The sequence below is a fragment of the Bidens hawaiensis genome, unplaced genomic scaffold (assembly GCF_021521415.1).
Source record: "Bidens hawaiensis isolate Kalapana, Puna unplaced genomic scaffold, B.hawaiensis_p1.1 tig00020824_1, whole genome shotgun sequence".
Classification (NCBI taxonomy): domain Eukaryota; kingdom Viridiplantae; phylum Streptophyta; class Magnoliopsida; order Asterales; family Asteraceae; genus Bidens; species Bidens hawaiensis.
Window position 1 is genome coordinate 283638 of NW_027493208.1, and position 21152 is coordinate 304789.

General features: G+C 36.2%; 2 protein-coding genes across 2 annotated transcripts; both read right to left on the bottom strand.

The window, feature by feature from the left end:
- Positions 1 to 1873: 1873 nt before the first annotated feature.
- Positions 1874 to 9835, bottom strand: LOC143561838 (serine/threonine protein phosphatase 2A regulatory subunit B''beta-like). Its single transcript, XM_077049808.1, has 13 exons — positions 9376 to 9835; positions 5883 to 6101; positions 5691 to 5796; positions 5509 to 5608; positions 5317 to 5422; positions 5122 to 5212; positions 4550 to 4691; positions 4332 to 4479; positions 3393 to 3502; positions 3113 to 3269; positions 2791 to 2916; positions 2568 to 2721; positions 1874 to 2325 (listed from the first exon to the last, which is right to left on the bottom strand). Exons 1-12 carry the CDS (start codon positions 9523 to 9525, stop codon positions 2581 to 2583), a joined length of 1596 nt encoding a protein of 531 aa, XP_076905923.1. The 5' UTR covers positions 9526 to 9835; the 3' UTR covers positions 1874 to 2325; positions 2568 to 2580.
- A 9455-nt stretch (positions 9836 to 19290) lies between these two features.
- Positions 19291 to 20943, bottom strand: LOC143561837 (uncharacterized). The gene is made up of 2 exons (XM_077049807.1): positions 20340 to 20943; positions 19291 to 19907 (listed from the first exon to the last, which is right to left on the bottom strand). The coding sequence occupies exons 1-2, from the start codon at positions 20941 to 20943 to the stop codon at positions 19291 to 19293; spliced, it is 1221 nt and encodes a 406-aa protein (XP_076905922.1).
- Positions 20944 to 21152: the final 209 nt, after the last annotated feature.

A 21152-nucleotide genomic window follows, 5' to 3' on the forward strand; every position in this document is an offset into this window, starting at 1 on the left:
CTGCAGTTTGTAGTTCGTCTACAAATATTACTTTCGATGGGATTCGAGATCTGATTCTGGGAGAAGATTCAAGACGCAGAAGTTCAGGTGAATCATCAGGCAATATGCTAATCACAGAAGGTAGAGGCAGGAGAAAACAGCGAGGCAGTGGGAGCAGGAAGAGGAGTCAGTCTAAGACTCGTAAGGATATTGAATGTTGGGGTTGTAAAGAGAAAGGACACTTCAGGAATCAGTGTCCGAATGGTAAGAAAGAGGTGAACGTTACAGAAGACGACACAGATGACGGGGTCAGTAGTGATGAGGCTTTGGTTTGTAGTGTTGAGAGTAGCGTTGATGCTTGGGTGATGGATTCTGGTGCATCGTTTCATGCCACTCACTGTAGTGAAACGATGAAGAATCTTAAATTTGGGGATTTTGGAAAGGTTCGACTAGCGAATGATGATATTTTAGAGGTTACGGGTATGGGAGACGTTGATTTGATAACTTCAGCCGGTACTTCTTGGACTTTGAAAGACTTGAGGGTTATTCCAAGTTTGAAGAAACGTTTGATTTCAGTTGGGCAGTTGGATGACCAAGGGCACGATGTTAAGTTCGTGAATGGGCAGTGGAAAGTAATCAAAGGGAATCTTGTGGTTGCTCGTGGCAAGAAAATGGGTTCGTTGTATATGGTCGATATGTCACCGAAAGGAGTGGATCCAGTTTTGGTGAAAGACAAAATCCGGTTCACAGAATCTCGTGGGCAGAAGAAGGTTCGTTTTGCAAGTAACAAACCCAGAGCCAAAGTGAAGATTCAGGATGAACGAGCTAGGAAGGTTAAATCAGTTGGGGGACATCGTGACAGTGGGAGCACAGGTCGTGTTTCAGTTACAGTTCCAGGTCGACAGTGGATTAAGAAAACCAGTATTCCAGCTGTAAAAGTCTCTCCAATGAATTACTTGCTGAATATGGAGAGTGTTTGTTCTCAGGTTATCTCAGGATCCGGTAGTTCGTTACAGTGGGAGCCGGTAGGGACAGAGAACGGGTCAGGGGCAGTTTCAGCCATGACTGACGTGTTGGAGCTCCGGGGAGCTTCAACGGGCCTTCAGGTTAATTGATGAGAAGGTGGTGGCAACTAGAAGAAGTTTAATGTTCAGATTACAGAAGTACAATCAGGAGTGCAGACGAGAGTACTCAAGGCCTCCGAGTGGGAGATTGTTGGGTTCGTAGGCCTTGTTGGCCCGGTTTATTATATGAAGTCAAAAGAGGAGACGGGTGTGGGCGGTCGGGCCCAAGCCCGGCCCGGTTTAGATTTCTTGCATAATAATTTACTAACCCTAGTTCAGTCTCTATATAAACAACATTATGTACTTGTAATATTTGTCACTCAATAAAGATATACCTAGTTGCCACCCGTAGACGTAGGTCAGTTTAGACCGAACCACGTTAAATCCTCGTGTTCGTTTACTGCTTTCGTGTGTGTGTTCAGTTTCGTGTGTGCGTTTAATCCTATCAGCTTTAAGCATAATTTTATTAATAATATGTTGCAGTTGTGTCTAATACCAGTGATTGAAATGGCCATTTGTATTTTGTAATTTGAGTATGTAGTTGTTACACTGGTTCTTTGTATTTTAACTCTTTTATGGGTATAAGTTGGTCATTTTACACAATGGTCTCTTAATAAGGATGAGATTGTCAATTATTCTTACTTAAATAGTCACTGTGTAAAATGATTGTAATGTTCTTACATTTTGAAGGACAAAAATGGTCAAAATTTTGTAGCCCATAGGTCATGATTTGACAAAATTTGACCTTGATACTCAAAAGTACTTAAAATGAGCAAACCTCATGGACGAAAACCGAACATTGACTATTCATGAAATGCTTCCAGTTCAACATACCATTTTGATAAATTTCAACAAATCAAATTGTAACATATTAATTACAAACACTAGTCCAAACCATCACAAAACAACTGTTTCAAGAACAAATAAGTGTCTGAAAGTTGAACTAAAACCTCACGTGACCGGATCGACCGGACTATTCCCCATTAATATTCGATGAACAAAATGTAAAAAAAGACATCTAACTATTCAAAAGAACAATGCTAATAATAAGTTGCCAAAAACACTAAATGCTTCCAGTTAAAGCACCTAACTGTTTCTATTGAGCATGCAACTGCAACTTCGGAGCCCAATTTCGTCTGCTAGAAAACCAACCCATTAATTCGGATAGCAGTTTAACCTCCTCACCATGATGTTGACCATAATTGACCACTATATTCAAAACTTTACATGCTTTTGTTGACCACAGCTTAAATTAAAAAAACTCCTCCATTTGACCTGCCATCTAAAACTCAACACATTAGTAAAACATTAGTTGTCACGATATCGACCCATTAACTATGTTTTCTCTCTTAAGGGGTCAAACTGGTCTAACAGACTAAATTACCAAACTAGCCCATTTCAAAAAAGCTATAGTTACGAGGTCGAAACGTTATTATAATTAGCAAAACAGCCCACCAACCTAAGTCCATTGCTATTCTATATTATAATTTTGTAAAACTTGGAATTAGTATTTTTTTTAAATACCTTTATTTTCAATTCAAAAGGGGGCTTCAAGAGATTCATCCCACACATCAGCGCTACCATTAGATGCATCGTCAGCATCTTCCTCCATTGACAGCCTAATATACTCCCGATGTGCAAACCGGTCCCACTCTGTTAATGTTGGATTCTCGCGCTCCTGTATTATGTAATTATTTTTATATTAATATTTTGCCGACATAAATTAATTTCTAAATAATATATTTACCTGACGTATGAGAAACGGGTCACGAGTTTCAAACGCCATAAATTTATTAAGGTTAAAAAGAATATTAAAAACACTGCCAGCAAGTTTACTTCCTTTCAAATCACGCAGGGTAAAATATCCCTCGTCCTGCAATTAACAAAATGTTAACAACATATTAACATAATATGAGTAAATTACATAAATGGTGCTTATGGTTTAAAAATTGAGGATATAGTCCTCAACCATCTAGATTGGAGGTCAGGTAAAATTACTATTTTGCCCATTCTAAAAGTTACACTATAACCGTTTACTATAATATTTATATTACATAGTAAAAGATTACCTTCGGGCCAATCATGTCAACGATTTGACACAATATGTCCTCAAAAAGAACAGGCTCTTGGGCCATGCATTCCATTCGATGCAATTGTTCTTCGTAAAAGAATTGCATTTCGTTTCTTGTAATTATTCCGTTTGCGTCCAAGTCTACGCATTTAAACCTGATAATATATTATAAAAGTAAAAAAATTAGAAAAGGGAAAATAAAAGATCGAACAGTGTTTCAAGAAAGAAGCCAAACAATGTAATTGAACTATGAGTCAAACTGTCAAAGTCAAACATACCAGTATTCCAAACTCTGCTCAGATGATTTGTCCTCTTCAGACAAAATAAAATAAACGAAATCTTCATATCCCATTTTCCCATCCACGCCACTGGTAAATTTTCTTGGTACCTAAACAAAAAAAGAAAAAAGAAAAAAAGTTTAACCACTTAAAAATTGAACAAAGAGAACACTTCTTTATTTTACAGATAAATAAAACAAGAGAAATTCGGTTTTGTCCTGTGGTTTGGTCAAAATAACCCTTTAGTCGAATGAACTAAAGAGAGGCTTGTAAATGAACTGAACAAACACAGCATATTCGTGTTTGTTCGTTTAACTTTCACTGAACAGACGATCGAACACGAACAGGGTTTTCTTGTTTGTGTTCGTTCTTTAAGAAATTGAACTTGTTCATGTTCGTCCGTTTATAAATGAACGGTTCATTAACGTAAACGGACATAAGAGAACAGATATAACTCAACATAGATGAATGAACATATAAGAGCAAACACAATTAGAAGTAAACGTGAATATTAATCTGTTGGGCCTAACAAGACTAAATTGTAATGAGGCTAACAATTTAAATAAAATACATAAACTAAACGTAAACTATCAAACATAAATGAACGTTCATGAACAAAAATGAATGAACAAGACGTGTTCATGTTTGCTCGTTTAGCATTTTAGCTAAATGAACATAAGTCAAAAAGTCATGTTCGTTTGTTTAATGAATATATAACTTCCCGGATCCCGCCAAACAGTTCACGAACAGTTCACTGAATGTTTGGTTTGTTTACAATTACAGGCCTAACTACAGAACTGGCTTTAATTGAAACGAAAATGAGACCACAGTGATTGAGAAGTCAAATTAGAACTACTGAACAAAAAGTGTTATTTTGGCCAAATCACAGGAAAGACGACTGTAACTTACTCAAAGGAAAAAGCCAACGATATTACAAACCTGGGAAAATATTCGGTCAACAATTCGGTATGTGAGTGCATGATTCCCGTATCGTATTAGATTCTCTTTATCGATTAAGAAATCATGATCCGTGTCAAGCTCCCAAAACTTGCAGTATATTACATAAAAATGCTCGTACGAGAAATATCTGTAACAAAATACAATATTAGTAATTTAATATATATTAACGAATTGACTCAAATTATAAAAAATATTACTTCAAAACTTTGTTAATGTCCTCTTCTTCATCTGCGTGTTGCATTGCAGCGATTAAATTTCCATGTTTTAGCTCCCGCAGGGTAAGACGAGAATCACCCGCTCTATTCATGTAGTAGAAGATTCTGTATATTACTGTTTCAGCTGGTCACAAAAAATGCAACACTTAAATTACAAAACTCAAATATTTAAGAAAAGATCAAATCAATATTTATGACATCACAATCATAAATTACACAAGCCAACGTTGAAGAGGAAAAAATTGTTAAAAACAAAATAAGACAATGAAAATATAAAAATATGGAACATTGCTCATTTTGCACATATAATTGATATAATAATAAAAAATAGGGAAAATTTCTTACACATCCTAAAAAATTGTAAAATATCATATACACCCTAATGCAAACTTAAAATTTGATATTTTAACAAGTTATTAAGGGCATATATGATTTTTTAAGTTTGCACTGGATATATATATATATATATATATATATATATATATATATATATTTTGCAAGTTTTTAGGGGTATATATGAAATTATCCCTAAAAGATAATTCAAACATACATACCATATCTCTCCTGAAATTCAGGCGTGCCCTGTAAGAACTCCAAACCCGGATGAGTTGCCAATAGTTCCCGCAGTATGGGTTTAAAATCCTCCTACAATGATAAATATTATAATTTAATTCATGGGTAAGTTTTTCATTTCAAAATGGAAAAACAAAATCATGATGGAACGAACAGATTTGATGTTATAAAATTACATGAGTCAGATATCTCAAATCTGGCTGTTTCAGTAATGTATATATCCGAGTAGCAACATCTTTAATTAACATGTTACCATTAATCCAATAATCAACAAATGCATCCCTGCAAAAAAAAGAAAAAAAAGATAAGTTTTTTTATAAAAACATTAAAACATTTCTTCAAAGAAACATAAGACTATACAAACTTACCTAGTCACAACTCCTGTGCCTGCAACGTCAATCTTTTTAAAAAGGACAGCCGAAAAGAAAGACGGTAGTTCGCAAAGTTCCTTCGTAAGCGGTTTAAGTTCTACATATTTTAAATAATATTAGCATGGTCAAACTACAAAATTTGACAATTCATACTTTAACAAATGTGGTTTGAATCTCACCGTGCAATTGTAGTCCATCAGGATGACCATAGAAAAACTGATTACATTTAAACAAACATTTTTCTTTTAAGTCCTTGGGCGCTGGTCGGCCATTTTGAAAGTAAAACTGCAGCAATTGCACATGATCCAGTCAAGTTTAATAACTAACGAAAATATATTAAAAAAAATAACTCAATTTCTTCTTAATTTGACCTGAGGTATCAATTCTTTGACGGGCTCGCTTATTACTTTTAATGGAGACCCTAATACAGATGGGCCCACTCTCTGTTTTGTGATTCGGGGAGAACCCGATGATGAACTTCTTGGTGAAAGTGGAGGTACTAAATTTCCAGAAGGAGTTTTTGGGCTGGAAATTGATCCAGCTATATTTAATGGAGCGCCCGCCTTAGCATTGTTGAATAAAGATTTCACCTATATAAAGACATAAAATACGATAAAAAAATTGATATTGATATTATGTGAATAACCCAAAATTACCTTAGGACACTGAAAACCAAAAATGAATAAGAATGAATAAAAAGGCCACACTAATTATGATTTTAATCATACATTACAACATTTCAAAACAATAAAAATGATTTCACATTCAGAATTGTGATTTCAATCACACATCATGCTAAAATACATTCCTAAGCAACACATTCAACAACAAAAAGATTGCAACTTTAATGTAGCATAATACGAAATGTTCAAGTTGGATGTCCAAACTTCTCACAGGTCACTAATAAATTGCCAGACTAAGTTCAATTATGAGAAAATCCTTTACATATGCTACAATTTCTTGGCAATCCCACATAACAAAAGGATACAAATCATAGTTATTAAAAGCGCACGCTTTTTGCGCTTAAGCTCATTTAAAGCGCCAGGCGCATTAAGTGCGACTAGCATGCGGCAGATATTTAATGCGCAGTCTTATTTTCCCAAACCTCCCATGCGTAATAAATTCTCTTTAATTATTTGTTTCTATTCTCTAGGAGTCCCCTAACACTCCACTATTTAGGGGGTTATATTATATCACACAAAATCATCAAGAAATTAAAAATTACAGGTTACTTTTGTTCTTATTTCCCTAATTTCGGATTTCTTTATTTACTATGCACTTTTTGGTTTTTGGTTGTTTTTATAAACTATTTTGAAGAATGAATGTATTTGCTCTTCACAAGATGTTCTATTTAAGTTAATTTTTTTGTTTTTTTAATGTGCGCTTTTTTTTAAATCGGGCGCTTTTTTTGCGCTTATCGCCTGGGCGCTAGACCCAGCCTCAACGCTTTCGAGCGCTTATCGCATTTGATAACTATGATACAAATAGCATCTGAAATCGAAGGTGTAGCTGATTATCAGTATTACAGATCTCCAATTGTTAATAGTCAGTGACTAAGCATGTAACATCCTCATCATTCCACCACTAATAGTAAGTAGAAAATGCTAAGGCACGTAGACAAAGCCCTAAAAATCTCTAACCTTTAACCCTTCCAAGAACTCCTATCCCAATCATATCCCCGGAGAGGTGCGAGTATACCAAATCCTGCCTAATTTGCTCATCCCATGACAGTTTAGATCTGCCCCTGCTCCTCCCCTCTATTAAAAGGGTCTCCACGCTTTGTACATGTGCCGCCATCCATCTACTCTTCACATGTTCAAATCATCTCATTATCTCATCCCTTATCTTATCCGCAATCACCAGAAAGACTTCATTTCTATCTCAAGTATACAACGATCTCAACATACTAATCTCTACCACCCCCAGCCTTCTCGCTTGTGTCTTCTTGATTTTTCAACCGACTTACATGCAGGCCTTTGCGCTCTATGGCTTCCCACCACTCCTCTGGTCTGTTGTTTAGTGCATGCTTATCCTCGACAAACATGCACCCTTGGTTTAAAAAAGCGTTAGGCGAGGCGAGGCGTTTTGGTCCAAAAAGCCGAAGCGTGAAGCGCTAGGCGTGAAGCGAGAGCTACACGTATGTGAGGCGCTCAATTAAAAAAATACTAAAAATTAATTATACATGACATATTTTACTTGTTAATCGATTATAAAGATAAAACATATTTGTAAAACCGAACATGAATACTTAATACATAGTTTAAACATTATAAAACATACTTAAAAGTAGCAAAACACTTACATTCTTAGAAGACAAGCCGATTAAAAATAAAAAAATGTATAACACAAGCATTTAATAATAATAAAAATAAAAATATATAGTAAAAAGTAATAACGAAGAAAATACCTCTTGAGTCATAAACAAATGTGTAATAATTATGAGGGTTTAAACCAATTAAAAAGATGGGACTAATAACTAAGGAGAAGATAAACTTGAACCGTCTAGAAGGTTGACATTCGGAGAAGATAAACTTTGAATATGAAAATTAAAGAGTGGTTTGAATTGAAGTTTCAGTGATAAGATTTATATAATACGGCTGGGTAATGTTTTGCGGATGGCCCAAACGTTAATATTTTAAGCAGATGGGCCTAAACAGTTACATTTTCAACCTAATTTAGACTGCATCACATGAAGCGCCGCCTCAAACGCCTCACGCCTCACCCGCTGAGGCGCCGCTTTAGGCCGCTTCATGTAATTTTGCGCCTTACGTAAAATAAGGCGTTTTACAAAACGCTTAGGACGCCTCAGGCGCGCCTTTTTAAACCAAGCATGCACCACTGAATGTACCCCTGAATTGATGACAACTCATCTAATACTAGTGCAAAACGAAATAGACTCAACGCGGATCTTTAGTGAAGGCCCATCTCCACATAGAAGGAATCCATATCCCCCTACTAGTGTCTGAACAATTGCCCTAGCACTGCCATACATATACCTAGTTATGTCTATATACCTTCAAGGAATTCCTCTTTCCTCGAGACTATCCCAAATTACTCCACGAGTCGACAGGCCACGCTATCATAAGCCTTTTCAAGGTCAACGAACACCATATGCAAATCCCCCCCCCCCTCCCTCCTTTATTTATACTTTTTCATCAGTGTCCTTAGGATGTGTATTGCCTTTGTAGTTGACAGTCCTGGCATAGATCCAAACTGATACACCATAACTTGAGTTTCCTATCTAATTCGTCATGCCTAAATAACCCTTTCCTACAATTTCATACTGTGACCAACAAGCTTAACTAATTATGATTTCAATAACCCTTTTCCCAAAGTTTCAAACTTGAAAACCAAAACGAATTATAAAATAAAACCATTTGTGATTTCCATCATACATCATGCAATACACACATTCCAAAACACCAAGTATAACAATACAAACAATTTTACCTTTAGAATTGTGATTACATCATAACTCATGCATCATGCTATAATTACATTCCTATGCAACAAATATAATAATGCAACTAAACTAAAGAAATCCAACAACAAAAAGTTGCTACTTCAAATCCTCATATTCATCATAAATAGCAAATAAAACCTCCAAAAACAGCAAAAAAGCTCAACCAACTCTTAAAATGTCACTTTCCTAACGGTTCCGCGTCTAAATTCTATAACTTTACTATGTCTATTTATAACATTATTATCCAGATGCCTTTCAACATCCTATTTACAAAAGCATTTATGTTACTACTACAAAATATCAACAACCACTTATTGCACACAATTCTTTAACTAAATAAGGCAAATTACTCAACTTTAAATGATAATAATAACTTTAAACATAAATAATATTATTATTACCAAGAGGGTTGTTTCAGGAAGTGAAAGCCATTGGTCGAACAGCTTCTGTGCAACATTAGGATTCGACTTAATAGCCAAAGAAGACACCTCATTCAGCTGCAACAATTCCGGGTCAAGAAAACCCGAATCCCCATTATTATCCAAATCCATCTTTTGAATCAACCTGATCTCAAATTGAACGTTCACTTAACACTAGAATTTGGGGGTGTTTCTTGAATTGTGTTATGAAGATCGATGGGTGAAGTGAATCGTATAATAAAAATCGGTTCTTTGAATGAAACAAATAAATAAAGAGAGTGTATAAATATATGTATGTATATATATGTATGTGTGTATGATAATAATAATAATAATAGGGTTAATAGCACCTGGAGTGGGGGTGAGGAAGAAGAAGGAAACCGCGTACAGACAGAACCATGGTTAGGGGAAAAAACCTATTAATTGAAACCGAAATCAAGTTGATAGCGGCTTGTTAAAAGCTCGAATCTAGTCGCGATTAAATGATGTCAGGTTTAAATATAAGTTTCATTAATAAACGAGCCGAGCCGGCTATAATGTTTATTTAATTATAAGCCATTAGCACATATAAAATTAGACGAGCTTGAGCTAATGCTCGTCTCCGGCTATTTACACCTCAAGATAAAACCAAATCGAAGTATCTAAACTGATAATGAACGGTTTAACTTTTCCTTTTTAAAAATTATGGCTAGGTTTCGGTTAAGATCGTTTCAAAATTGGGCAAAACCAAACACCAATGAACTCGTTTATAGTGTGTGTTATTGGATTTATGGTCCAAACCTACTATTTTGACCAAAAAGCTTCATAGCTAGATTGATTAATAAGTGATTAGCAAATACTTTTAGTAGAAAAGTTTAAAGTCTAAATTCATTTGTAACTATTCATTTCGTTTCTAGTTCACAATTAATAAAACTATTTGGTGTTCTTCGAGTGACGGTCGATCTAAATATAGTTGAATCGATGGCTTCAGTTGGCCTTGTAAGATTGATAAGATTCCGTTTATTTACCTCGGATTACCAATAGGTGTAAATATGGGATTGGTTAGAAGCTGAAAACAATCTTAGACAAATTTGATGGAAAATTATTTAAATCGGTATGGTAGTTTGGGTATGTACTACTTCTCTATATTCAAAGCACTAGTTATGGTGTTAAAGCAATTGGAGAGGAAACGAATACGATTTTTATGGGTTGAGAATGAAGAAAAAGAGAAGATTAGTTGGTTGCATGACAAAAAATAATTCTTGATAAAGATCGTGGTGGGTTAGGGGTTAGTAGTTCAAAAGCAACAAACACGGCTCCACTTACTAAATGGTACGAGAATGACAGTGACTCTCTTTGGGTCAAAGTCTTAACAGCAGTGCATACGAATAACTGGAATTTGGAAACGATTCCGCCATTCTGGTTAAAAAAGTCTGTCGGTGATGCTTGGAAAATATAGATAGAACGGAGTATGATGATTCAGTGGCCAATATGAAGATGCTTGAGAGTCTTTGTGTTCAACTCGGGATGTGTGATAAGACTCAGTTCTGGCTTGATATTTGGACATGTACACAACCTTTAAAATTGTCTCCATCTTTGTTCTTGCTTGAAAAACAAAATAAGACATACTGGTGAAAGATTGTTAGGTGTTGATAGAATATGAGATTAGATGGATATGGGGATGTAATAGAGTTCCAAATTCAGCTCATTTAGGCAATGATCTAAAAAATTGTCTAAATTTGTATCGAGTGTGTCTTTTGTGGATAAACTGTATAGTTAGTGGTGGAAGGGTATTGACGACTCAGTGAATCCTTTCTTAGAGCATCCATAACAAGCTACGCAGCCTGAGGTCTGGATGATGTGGCAAATGAATAAACTTGATGTGGCAAATGAATAAACTTGAGGTGACAAACTTCCCTTGTTGTGGAGCAAGTTTCTGGAGCTAAGGTTTGTGAATACAAACCGACAACAACCCTACAAGGTGGGGCCACCCTCTTTATCTCTCTCCCTCTCTCTCTCTCATGCATATATACATATTATACACACACACACTTATAATATATGTAATGGAGTTTGTGAAGATTTGTTGTAGAAAAAAATTAGGGGGGGGGGGGTTGAGAAAAGTTTGGACTATGATGTGGCGGTTTGTGGTTGTGGATGCTCTTAGTTTAAAATTTTGAGGTGGAAAATGGATAATGCTGATCATCAATTGATAGATGGTAGTTACCGGTTAAAAAGTGTCCCTGTTAAGATAATTTATTTCATATAGAGGTTGTTAGTAGATAGAATTTCCACAAAAATTACATTGTTGACACGAGGCATAGATGTGGGTGATGATGTTTGTGTGTTGTGTTCTTCGGAATTGGAAACGGCAACACATCTTATGGTTCATTGCGGAAGTGAAAATAAGTTTGGTTTATCATGCATGCATTAGTGAAGCTTCTAGTTACAACCAATTTCAACTCGGTAAAGGACATTCTTGAAAATCTTAACAAGCCTAAGAAGAATAAAGAGGAGTGTATGGCAATTAAAGCAATCTAAATATCACATGTTGGATGGTGTGAAAATAAAAAAAATGATAAGTTATTCAACAATAAACATAAGTCGATGGATATATTGGTTAATGACATCAAAGCAACCTCATAATGGTTCAAGCATATAAACAAAAGATTGGGTTGAATGAGAGAAATGGTGCAAATATTTTTGAAAATTTTCCTTTATAGATGGTCTCTTGTTTTTGTGATTTAATTATTTTGTTATTCAGTTGTTTGTACTCTTAGACTCTCGCTTCTTGTGAGTTGTTTTTTTTTTCTTTTATAATATAGGCCTTTCACTGTGAAAGAAAGAAAAAAAATTATCTCGATTTTTTTGGTGTTTTCATGACATGTATTATTTTTGTTTTTTATTTATCTTGTTTCTTTTAAAACAATTTTTTTAAGGCTAATGTTTTTAATTTTATAAGAAAAACGGAACTTACTTTAAATAGGTAAAGTTGTTGAAATAAGAGAGGAAGGGGCACCCATATGGGTATGGTGTATGGGTTCCAAACCACATGACAACACCACCTCATCCCGTATGGGTAAGGTGTATGACTTCATTTCATGGCAAATGTTTGCCACACAAAATTGATTCATTGTTGACCATTGAAGAATTAAAATGAATTAATAAAGTTCTAGGGTACTTGTGGGTAGGTGTTGCCAGTAACTTTGTAGTTTGTGGGTAATTAAGGGTAGAAATGAGGTGACACTACATGATTGACCAGTGCATGAGTAATACCCACGAGCGTCCATTCCCCTCTAAGAATGGTATATAATCATTATTTTGGACCAATTTTGTGCTTAGTAATAAATGAAAGGAGGTGAACCAAACAAAAAGAATTGATCTGTTGAACAAGTTGGTCTTTCACAAAATACGACCATCCAATTATTTAGTTCAGTTTAAGTTTCGTGTTTTAAAAAATGTTAATCGAAACAATATTTGCTTGTATGCATGTATCTAAGTTGTTTCATGTGAAAAATGAAGGATCGAACTACATCAAATGGTTCGGTCTGAGGACCTCTTGTTGTAGTCGTATATATATGATACACTTTACCATACAAATATGCTTCTATTGCGAAGACGAAAGATTCGAACATGATTCACAATATTATGACTAACCAACTTCTAATGTTATCTTGAAATGATTATATCATAATCATCGTACTCAGTATATCCCACCAATAGCAAAGCTATGGTAGGGTCTGAGGAGGGTAAGATGTAGACAGCCTTACCTCTACCCCATGGGGATAGAGAGGCTGCTTCCGGTGAGACCCCCGGCTCGATAGTAGTTTTGCATCAAGCCTTGGACATATTACATAAGGCACATAGCACTCAATCATCGAGACGCCGGCTGATTGGTGCATGTACCCTTGTCTTTCGGCTATCAACGCCACCACATGATGCCTGATTAACCTTCCATCACTTTTAACGTTATTTTCACAAAATTAGTAAAATAACGTCAAAATTAGTGCAATTTTACTTTTGCCCACCCGAGGGTTCACACATATATACATTATATGCGCGCACCGCAAGCAGGACACTTTGAAATGATTATGTGAACTTAGATAACCTTGATAGCGTTCTCCATATATTCACATGTGAAAGTATTGAATGGACTTTCTGATAAAATATCAGTGAAGTAACATGTACTATAGTATGATGCTCAGGATACTAATAAAGGAGCATATGATCTACAATCTAAATGTAGCGTACACACCTATTGTTTGGTCTTAGGTTCCTCTTTTATATATCTTGCACGTGAAGCATGTTAGCTCTAACCAAATAGTAGGGTGTTCATTTATTATAAATGAACACCCTACTATTTGGTTAGAGCTAACATGCTTCACGTGCAAGATATATAAAAGAGGAACCTAAGACCAAACAATAGGTGTGTACGCTATTGTTTGGACTGTTCTTATCCTTTCACCAACTCTTCGAATTTCAAAAAGATTAAAAAAGATTCAAAAGTAAGCGGGAATATACCCCTTACCTTGGCAACCAAGTAACTATAAGACAGGTGCGAGTACAGTGTTAAGGCAAAACCCTTCACATACTTAGCACCTGCAGGGAATTGAAGCCAAGAATACCTCGGCAACCAAGTAACCATAAGACGGGTGCGAGTACAGTGTCAAGGCAAAACCCTTCACATACTAAGCACCCGCAGGGAATTGAAGCCAGGAATACCTTGGAAGTAAAGTAACTATAAGACGAGTGCGGGTACAGTGTCAAGGCGAAACCCTTCACATACCTAGCACTCCGCAGGGAATTGAAACCAAGAAGGATCTTCCGGGCCATGCTTGCGGAAACGGGAATAACATCCCCGCATAGCGGGAACGTCGAGAACTAGATTGTTTGAAGCTCCAAGATGGAATTGGTTGTTTAAACATAATTGATCACTATGTTCAAAACTACCAAAACCTCATGGAGAATCTACACAAGTGGAACTCAACGCTCCTGACTTGCGAGGAGGTTACAGACCTACCCGCATCACACCCAAAGATCAAGCAGAAAAGTCGGGAATTTTTGCACGTGACATTAGGACTTCCGCGGGAAGAATCCCCATGGAAAACCTTAAAACTAAACCCTTTTCAAAACCCTTTGCTTAAATCCAAAAGTTCACCTCACTTATTAACAATTCATGAGAAGAACATTGGACTGGGGGGACTTGAAGAGGTAGGTCCCAGCAAAGCCCAGTTGGACCCGCAAGACTCACCTCAAAGAGGGAAGCCTGCGTAGTTGAATCCGCAAGACTCACCTTCAACAGGGACGTCTGCGCAAAGGCTAAACTCGCAGAACTCACCTTGAAGAGGGACGTCTGCGCAGAAACCAACTGGATCCGCAGGACCAACCATGCTCAGAGACGTGACGTCCTTACGCGCAGTACGCAAGCTGTTCCCGCAGGAAAAACCTCCCAATGGTGAAGTACCCCGCCTGTTCCCGCAGCTGCGGATACAAGCCATCAGGGAAGGCTACCCGCGCAGCAAGGCTACACGCACAAGGCACTTAACTCTTAAATAATTCAGCAATGTCACCTGAAGAAGGAGTGAGCAAGCCGGGAACACTCCCGCACAAAGCCGGGAAAACTCCCGCACAAATGAGCCAGTCCGTACGATACTGGAGGATCTTTTGTACTGTACCTGACGAGGTATGGACAAAAGATCAGACCAAGGATACGACAGCTCACTGACAACAGTATGACGAGCAGCACGCTCTTGTACTGTATGTCACTATTAGCCGCTGCCTACTCACCAACCTGTCGGAGGACGTACATAGCCTGCAGTTGGTGGAACAGGAATAGTACACAGCCGGCTTGGTCACTATCAGCCGCTGCCTATCCACCAACCACCAGCATGGCATGTGCGTAGCCCACAGTTGGCAGAACAGGAACACTATTCAGCCGGCTGTACTTGCTTGGAAACCTACCTTCGGCTATAAATACTCCAAAACCTTGGAATGGTATCATCTTATCTCATATCTCATATCTTGATATATTACCTGATATCTGCTCTAGTCATTCTCTTAATATACACTTATATTCAAGAGCAATCTAGTCTGATTCTCACGCCGGAGGGTGGTCACAAGGAGGTACCCCCCCCTTCTCAGTGACGAGCTCACGATGTCTGTTTTGCAGGTTATCCGAAGAACCATCTTCGCCGGATCTAACCCCTCGTGGGAAACATCTATTTAACTCCCAGATTATCCGTAATCTGCCCGAGGTCACTTAGTGTTTCTTCAAGTAGGTTCTTTCCCGTTATTTCATTTCCATATAGCCTAAATAAGGCATTGCTTATTTGCTTTTGTATGTTACATTGAAAACATCCCGAACATACACAATTTTGTGTGGCATCTTCTATGTGAATCGTCCTAAATATTTTCCTCACCTACATACGTTGACTATTCCATCTAACTTAGCATTGAATATTCTAATAAAAAGCTTTTTGACCTGTTCTAATTTTGAAAACCTATGTTTCCATGGTTTTGAAATTTTATAAACCTCTTAATGTTTTAACTACTTAAAAACAAAGTACGATTATAAAACGTTACAGATTTATGTAGACAATGATCACACACATTGGAGGAAGTGTTAGGTCGTGAGGTATACATTCATACTCTTCAACTTTATATAGGTGCCACATAACTCACTTTACCTCTTTAAAGGAAATGGTAACTGACGATAGAATATGTTGGCGCGAGACGTTATTGCTCATAGCTGATGATCAACTAAAGTTTCACAATTCATTAATAGATTTGAAAAATAACAAGCACATATTATTTAAATGAAACAAACAAATAAAACATGACAGGAAATATATATTGTTTTATTCATTATATAAACTAGGCCCAACGTTCTATGTCACCATGTAATTTTCAACAAACTAATTTTTAATACTTGACAAACATGCGAGAGAAACTAAAAATAGTTGGTGAAAACATAGGTTTTAAATAAAACAATAGAAAATGATCTATTGAAAATGTTTCATATGTGTTAAGTTACTTTTATACTTTTGTGATTATAACCAAACATCTTGACACGTTTAGCGAGTCGTCTAATCCCATGATTAGACTAATATGTTTATTGTTTAATGATCGTCGGATTCTGAACACACAGACCCCGGGCCTCTGCCTGAGGCCTGAATGACGGGTCGGGCCAATAGATCTATCATTCTACTACCACGGGCTTTGTAAGTTAATGATTGTACATGCGATTAAATATACACTTGTGATAATCACACACAATGAATATCATGAATAAAACTTGAATAGAACATAGAAAAAATAAGTTTTTATAAGTTTGCATGTTTCACCCCATGAATAAAAGCATTAAACGAAAATCGAAGCTTACTAAAAGAAACGACATGCGAATCTTTGAGAGGGATGAGGATCACGACTTTTCAGCCTTGGCGTGTGCATGGGTAGGTTTGGGGCGATTTTAGTCCAAACCCATAATCATAACCGGTCTGTCGATTAATGGAAAACCATAACCATATCTATCCGTTATGGCGGTTTATGTTAATCAGTTTTGAAGGTTACAACGAGTTGGTTATTGGCCGGTTAACCGTAACCAAAACAATGTAATTGAGCCTAAAAAGTTTGATTCCAAATATTACAAAAAATCATGAGATAACAAAACAAAATATAGAATCCATAATATTAATACCAAATAATCAAAAAACGACATTATGTAATCCAAGTATCTAGCAATAACACTCAAGTAAATTCGATAACAAGCATTGAGCCAAAAACATCAAAATGGTATAATACAACAATATGTTTGGTGGAAGTTAATCCAAAACGTGATGTCAATTAAATAAGTGGGTCGAGCCGGTTATGGCGGGTTTGGAATTAAAATAAACCAAAACGACTCGTTTTTGGCAGTTTTGAAAATTCATTAAACCAACCCACTAGTTATGTTGGTCATCGGTTAAAATCGGTTTGGTTATGATTCGGTTAACAGTTATCGGGGTTACGTTGCTCACCCCTAAGTGTTAGTATAGCTGTATAGAATGCTCTTATTAATCATAGTCACTACTAGATCAACTGCGAACACCAATGACCTAAATGTGCTGCAAAAATCCAAGTTCCGTTGCTAGTGATGGTTACAAGAGGATGAAATGCAATAGTTCGTCGTTAATATCTTTGTCGCTCTGTAGTCAATGTAACCAACTAACCAAGTAGAGAAATATATTATTTTCTAAATAACCAACAGTTTTAAATTTCGCATATATATGTACATGTATGATTGTATGTGTATATGTTTAGTGCATGTGTACCTGTATATCATAGCAAATGTATAAATATATTCAGTTAGATGGAAAAGTTTAAGCAGGATTAACATGACTCTCCAAAGAACATGAATTACTACAAATTGAAATGTAGATTAATTTCTTACCACTGCCCAAATTTTAACAATCAAAGACGATGGTTAGCAACCGGACGGATCATCAAGAATTAATGTACATAAGCTGATGAGATCTAAATCATGTTCTTTATAAAATTCCGAAACAAAGACATATCAAAAGAGTGAAACTTTATGAGGTTTCTATCAAATTCAAGAGATATAAGAGTAATTTGCAAACCACAAATACATTAAACATATTAACACCAAATGTCGAAATCAAACACCCGCTAAATTCAAACCTTTTTATATATTTTCTCTAAATATGCATAGGCGTATCATGATAAATTAAGTAGATTATTGTATATCATATTCAGTACGCCGTAAGCGTATGGAGTCCTCGCTCCTTTTGCTAGTACTCTACCTATGACGGCCTGGATGTGGCCAGCATTTCCAGCAACCACCACTAGTACTAGTAGTAGAGTATCCTGGCTTTTCGGTTTTAACATCCGCATCACCTGCAAAGACACGACACAAGAAATTATATAACAGTTAAATATTGTGGTCAGTAATTAATAAGAACGTATGCCATATACCTTTTGCCTCGTGACTTTGGGTATGGGTGGTAGTATCATGATGAGTTCTTGCAGCAGAAGATATTAGGATAAGTGCAAAGAGAACAGCCAACAAGAAATTAGTATCCTCTCTGCACTTCATTTCCTTCAATTGTGTGTTCAGTTGATTCTCTTGTGACTAATTTATAAAGCCATGTGGAAGACAAAATGTATTGACTTTTTACTTGAAAGTAGATATGTTTTGAATAACCTGTTAAAGGTCACAATCTTATATTGTATACTTAATTCAATGGTTTTGACAATTAAACACAAGTATATATGTATGGTAATAAGCTTGGAAAAGAAAATGAAAAACTTGAAAAAACAAATAATTACAAACAAGTACCAATAAAATCATGTTAGAAAATGATATATGTAAACTAATTATCTCTTCATGCACAAACGCACTACTAGAAAAAAGGCCTTTGCGTGTCATTAAAGGGTATGGATGACACGCAAATGCGAGTCGTTGAAGCCCCAGTCATAAACGAAATATGACGCGCTCCCGCGTGTCATATTAACATCAACAACTTTACAACACAACCTGTTGAAAAAATGGCACAAACTTATGATTGTTTTCCTCACTTTCTCGTGTAACACCCCCTTGATTGCAAAGGGAAGAAGTTGCTGCATCAGTACATGACAATCATTAGACTTCAAACCATTCATCTTTGAATTATCATTAGACACGAGATTCTTGAAGTTAGAGCAATACCCATCAGGCACTTTTATGTTAGACAAGGTATCATAAAATAAATGTTTGTAATTCAGCCTTAATTTGGTTCCCTTTCGGTTGAGTTTGTAATTCAGCCTTAATTCCCAACTCCTCAAGATCTTGTCGGGCGCTTAACCCATCCTTCGTCTTGTGAGGCAAATTCAACAACGTCCCATAAACGCTCTCACACACATTTTTTTCTATGTGCATAACATCTAACTGATGACGAACAAGCAACTTCTTCCAATATTCAAGTTAAAACAAATTGATTTTTTATGCCACAATTTAGTTCTCTCGTCTATACTTTCTTTTTCCTTCTTTGATGTTTTCTCCTTTGGCGTTTTTTTCTTTGAAGATTTCTTTGACTTCTTTGACGTTTTCTTCTTTGACGTTTCCTTCTTTGACTTTTTCTTCTTACCCCATTTATTCTCAAACCCCTCTAGATAGTCATAAATTTCTTCACCTGATAATGGGTGTTTCATAACATCCCTCTCTTGTTGATTGTTGAAATCTTTTTTTCTTCTACGAAAAGGATGTCTAAGCGGAAGAAAGTTTCTATGGCCAAGAAAGCATACTTTTCTGGACTTTGGCAACCATATTGAAGAAGTATTCTCTGAACATATTGGACAAGCATGATAACCTTTGGTAACACACCCCGAAAGATTACCATATGCGGGAAAGTCATTTATAGTCCAAAGTAATACTGCTCTTAGATTGAAGTATTCTTTCTTATAAGCATCAAATGTTTTAACACATGTTTCCCACAAGAGTTTTAGATCTTCTATCAATGGTTTCAAGTAAACATCAATATTGTTACCAGGTTGGTATGGCCCTGATATCAATAGAGTCAACATCATGACTTTTCTTGACATGCACATATAAGAGGGCAAATTATATGTTATTAGGATTACAGGCCAACAACTATGCTTGGAACTCAGCGACTTATGAGGATTAATGCCATCGGCAGAAAAAGCTAATCTAATATTTCGATCTTCTTTTCCAAATTCTTTCCACGCGTTGTCAACAAGCTTTCAAGCGGGGGAATCACCAGGATGAGTTAGCTTACCGTTATTGACTCAGCCTCGTGCATGCCAAATTAAGTCATGTGTGATTTCTGGTGACGAAAACATTCTTCTAAATCTAGGAATGGGAGGAAAATACCATAAAACTTTTGAAGGAACGTTTTTGGTATTTTTCTTCCAACGGGAGGCACCACAAGTTGGACATTGAGAAGCGTCCTTATGTCCTTTCCAGAATAGAATACAATCGTTTTCGCATGCATGAATCTTTTCATATTGTAGACCTACTCCTTTTAGTAACTTCTTGGCCTCATATATCGAGCTATGGATCGTACTATCTAATGGTAAGACATCTTTTAAGGCACCCAACAATGCATCAAAACTAGCATCAGACGAACCATATTGACCCTTCAAATGTTGGAATTTCAATAATCCACTAAGTGCATTATACTTTGACCCTACATAAAGTGGCTTATCACATTCTTCAAGAAGTGATTTCAAAGACTCAGGTTCGTTGTCAACATAGGCAAAGGCATCATCTAGCATTTCCTTTGTATAGTGATAATCACTTGTATAGTTATCATCAAATTCGGGAGGCCTAGAGTTATTAGGAAGTTTTTCTCCATGAAAAGACCAAACCTTATAATTTTCGTTGAAACCATGGGCAAACAAATGATAACGGACATCAACAATAGAGTGGTGACACAAATTGATACATTTTTTACAAGGACATGCTATAACATTTGAGTTTGGATTATTGCTTTGTGCAAACTCTAAAAAGGCCTCCACACCTTTGTCATATGCATTTGATAGTCTATCAAGTGAAATCCATGATTTATCGATGCCCATGTGTTTCTACTTGACACCATGACAAAAAAAAACAAAATCAAACTTTTAACCTAATGTAAAATGTATACACAATACAACACCAGGTAGGAAATCATAAACAAATCATATGTTTCTACAAGCAAGCATAAACACTCAACAGTATAACACTATACCCAACTATCCCTGCTTAACTATTAGAACCTTTACATTTTACACGCTAGGCACCTTAT

What these genes read in the sequence shown, in the direction of transcription:
- LOC143561838 (XM_077049808.1), bottom strand. Translation starts at nt 9,525, where the DNA reads ATGGATTTGGATAATAATGGGGATTCGGGTTTTCTTGACCCGGAATTG. An exon ending in TTGACATGATTGGCCCGAAG is followed by an intron (nt 2,917 to 3,112) that starts GTAATCTTTTAC and finishes TGTTAATTGCAG; the next exon opens with GACGAGGGATATTTTACCCT. An exon ending in ACCCGTTTCTCATACGTCAG is followed by an intron (nt 2,722 to 2,790) that starts GTAAATATATTA and finishes TACATAATACAG; the next exon opens with GAGCGCGAGAATCCAACATT.
- LOC143561837 (XM_077049807.1), bottom strand. Translation starts at nt 20,943, where the DNA reads ATGGGCATCGATAAATCATGGATTTCACTTGATAGACTATCAAATGCA. An exon ending in TCATGCATGCGAAAACGATT is followed by an intron (nt 19,908 to 20,339) that starts GTATTCTATTCT and finishes TATTGATATCAG; the next exon opens with GGCCATACCAACCTGGTAAC.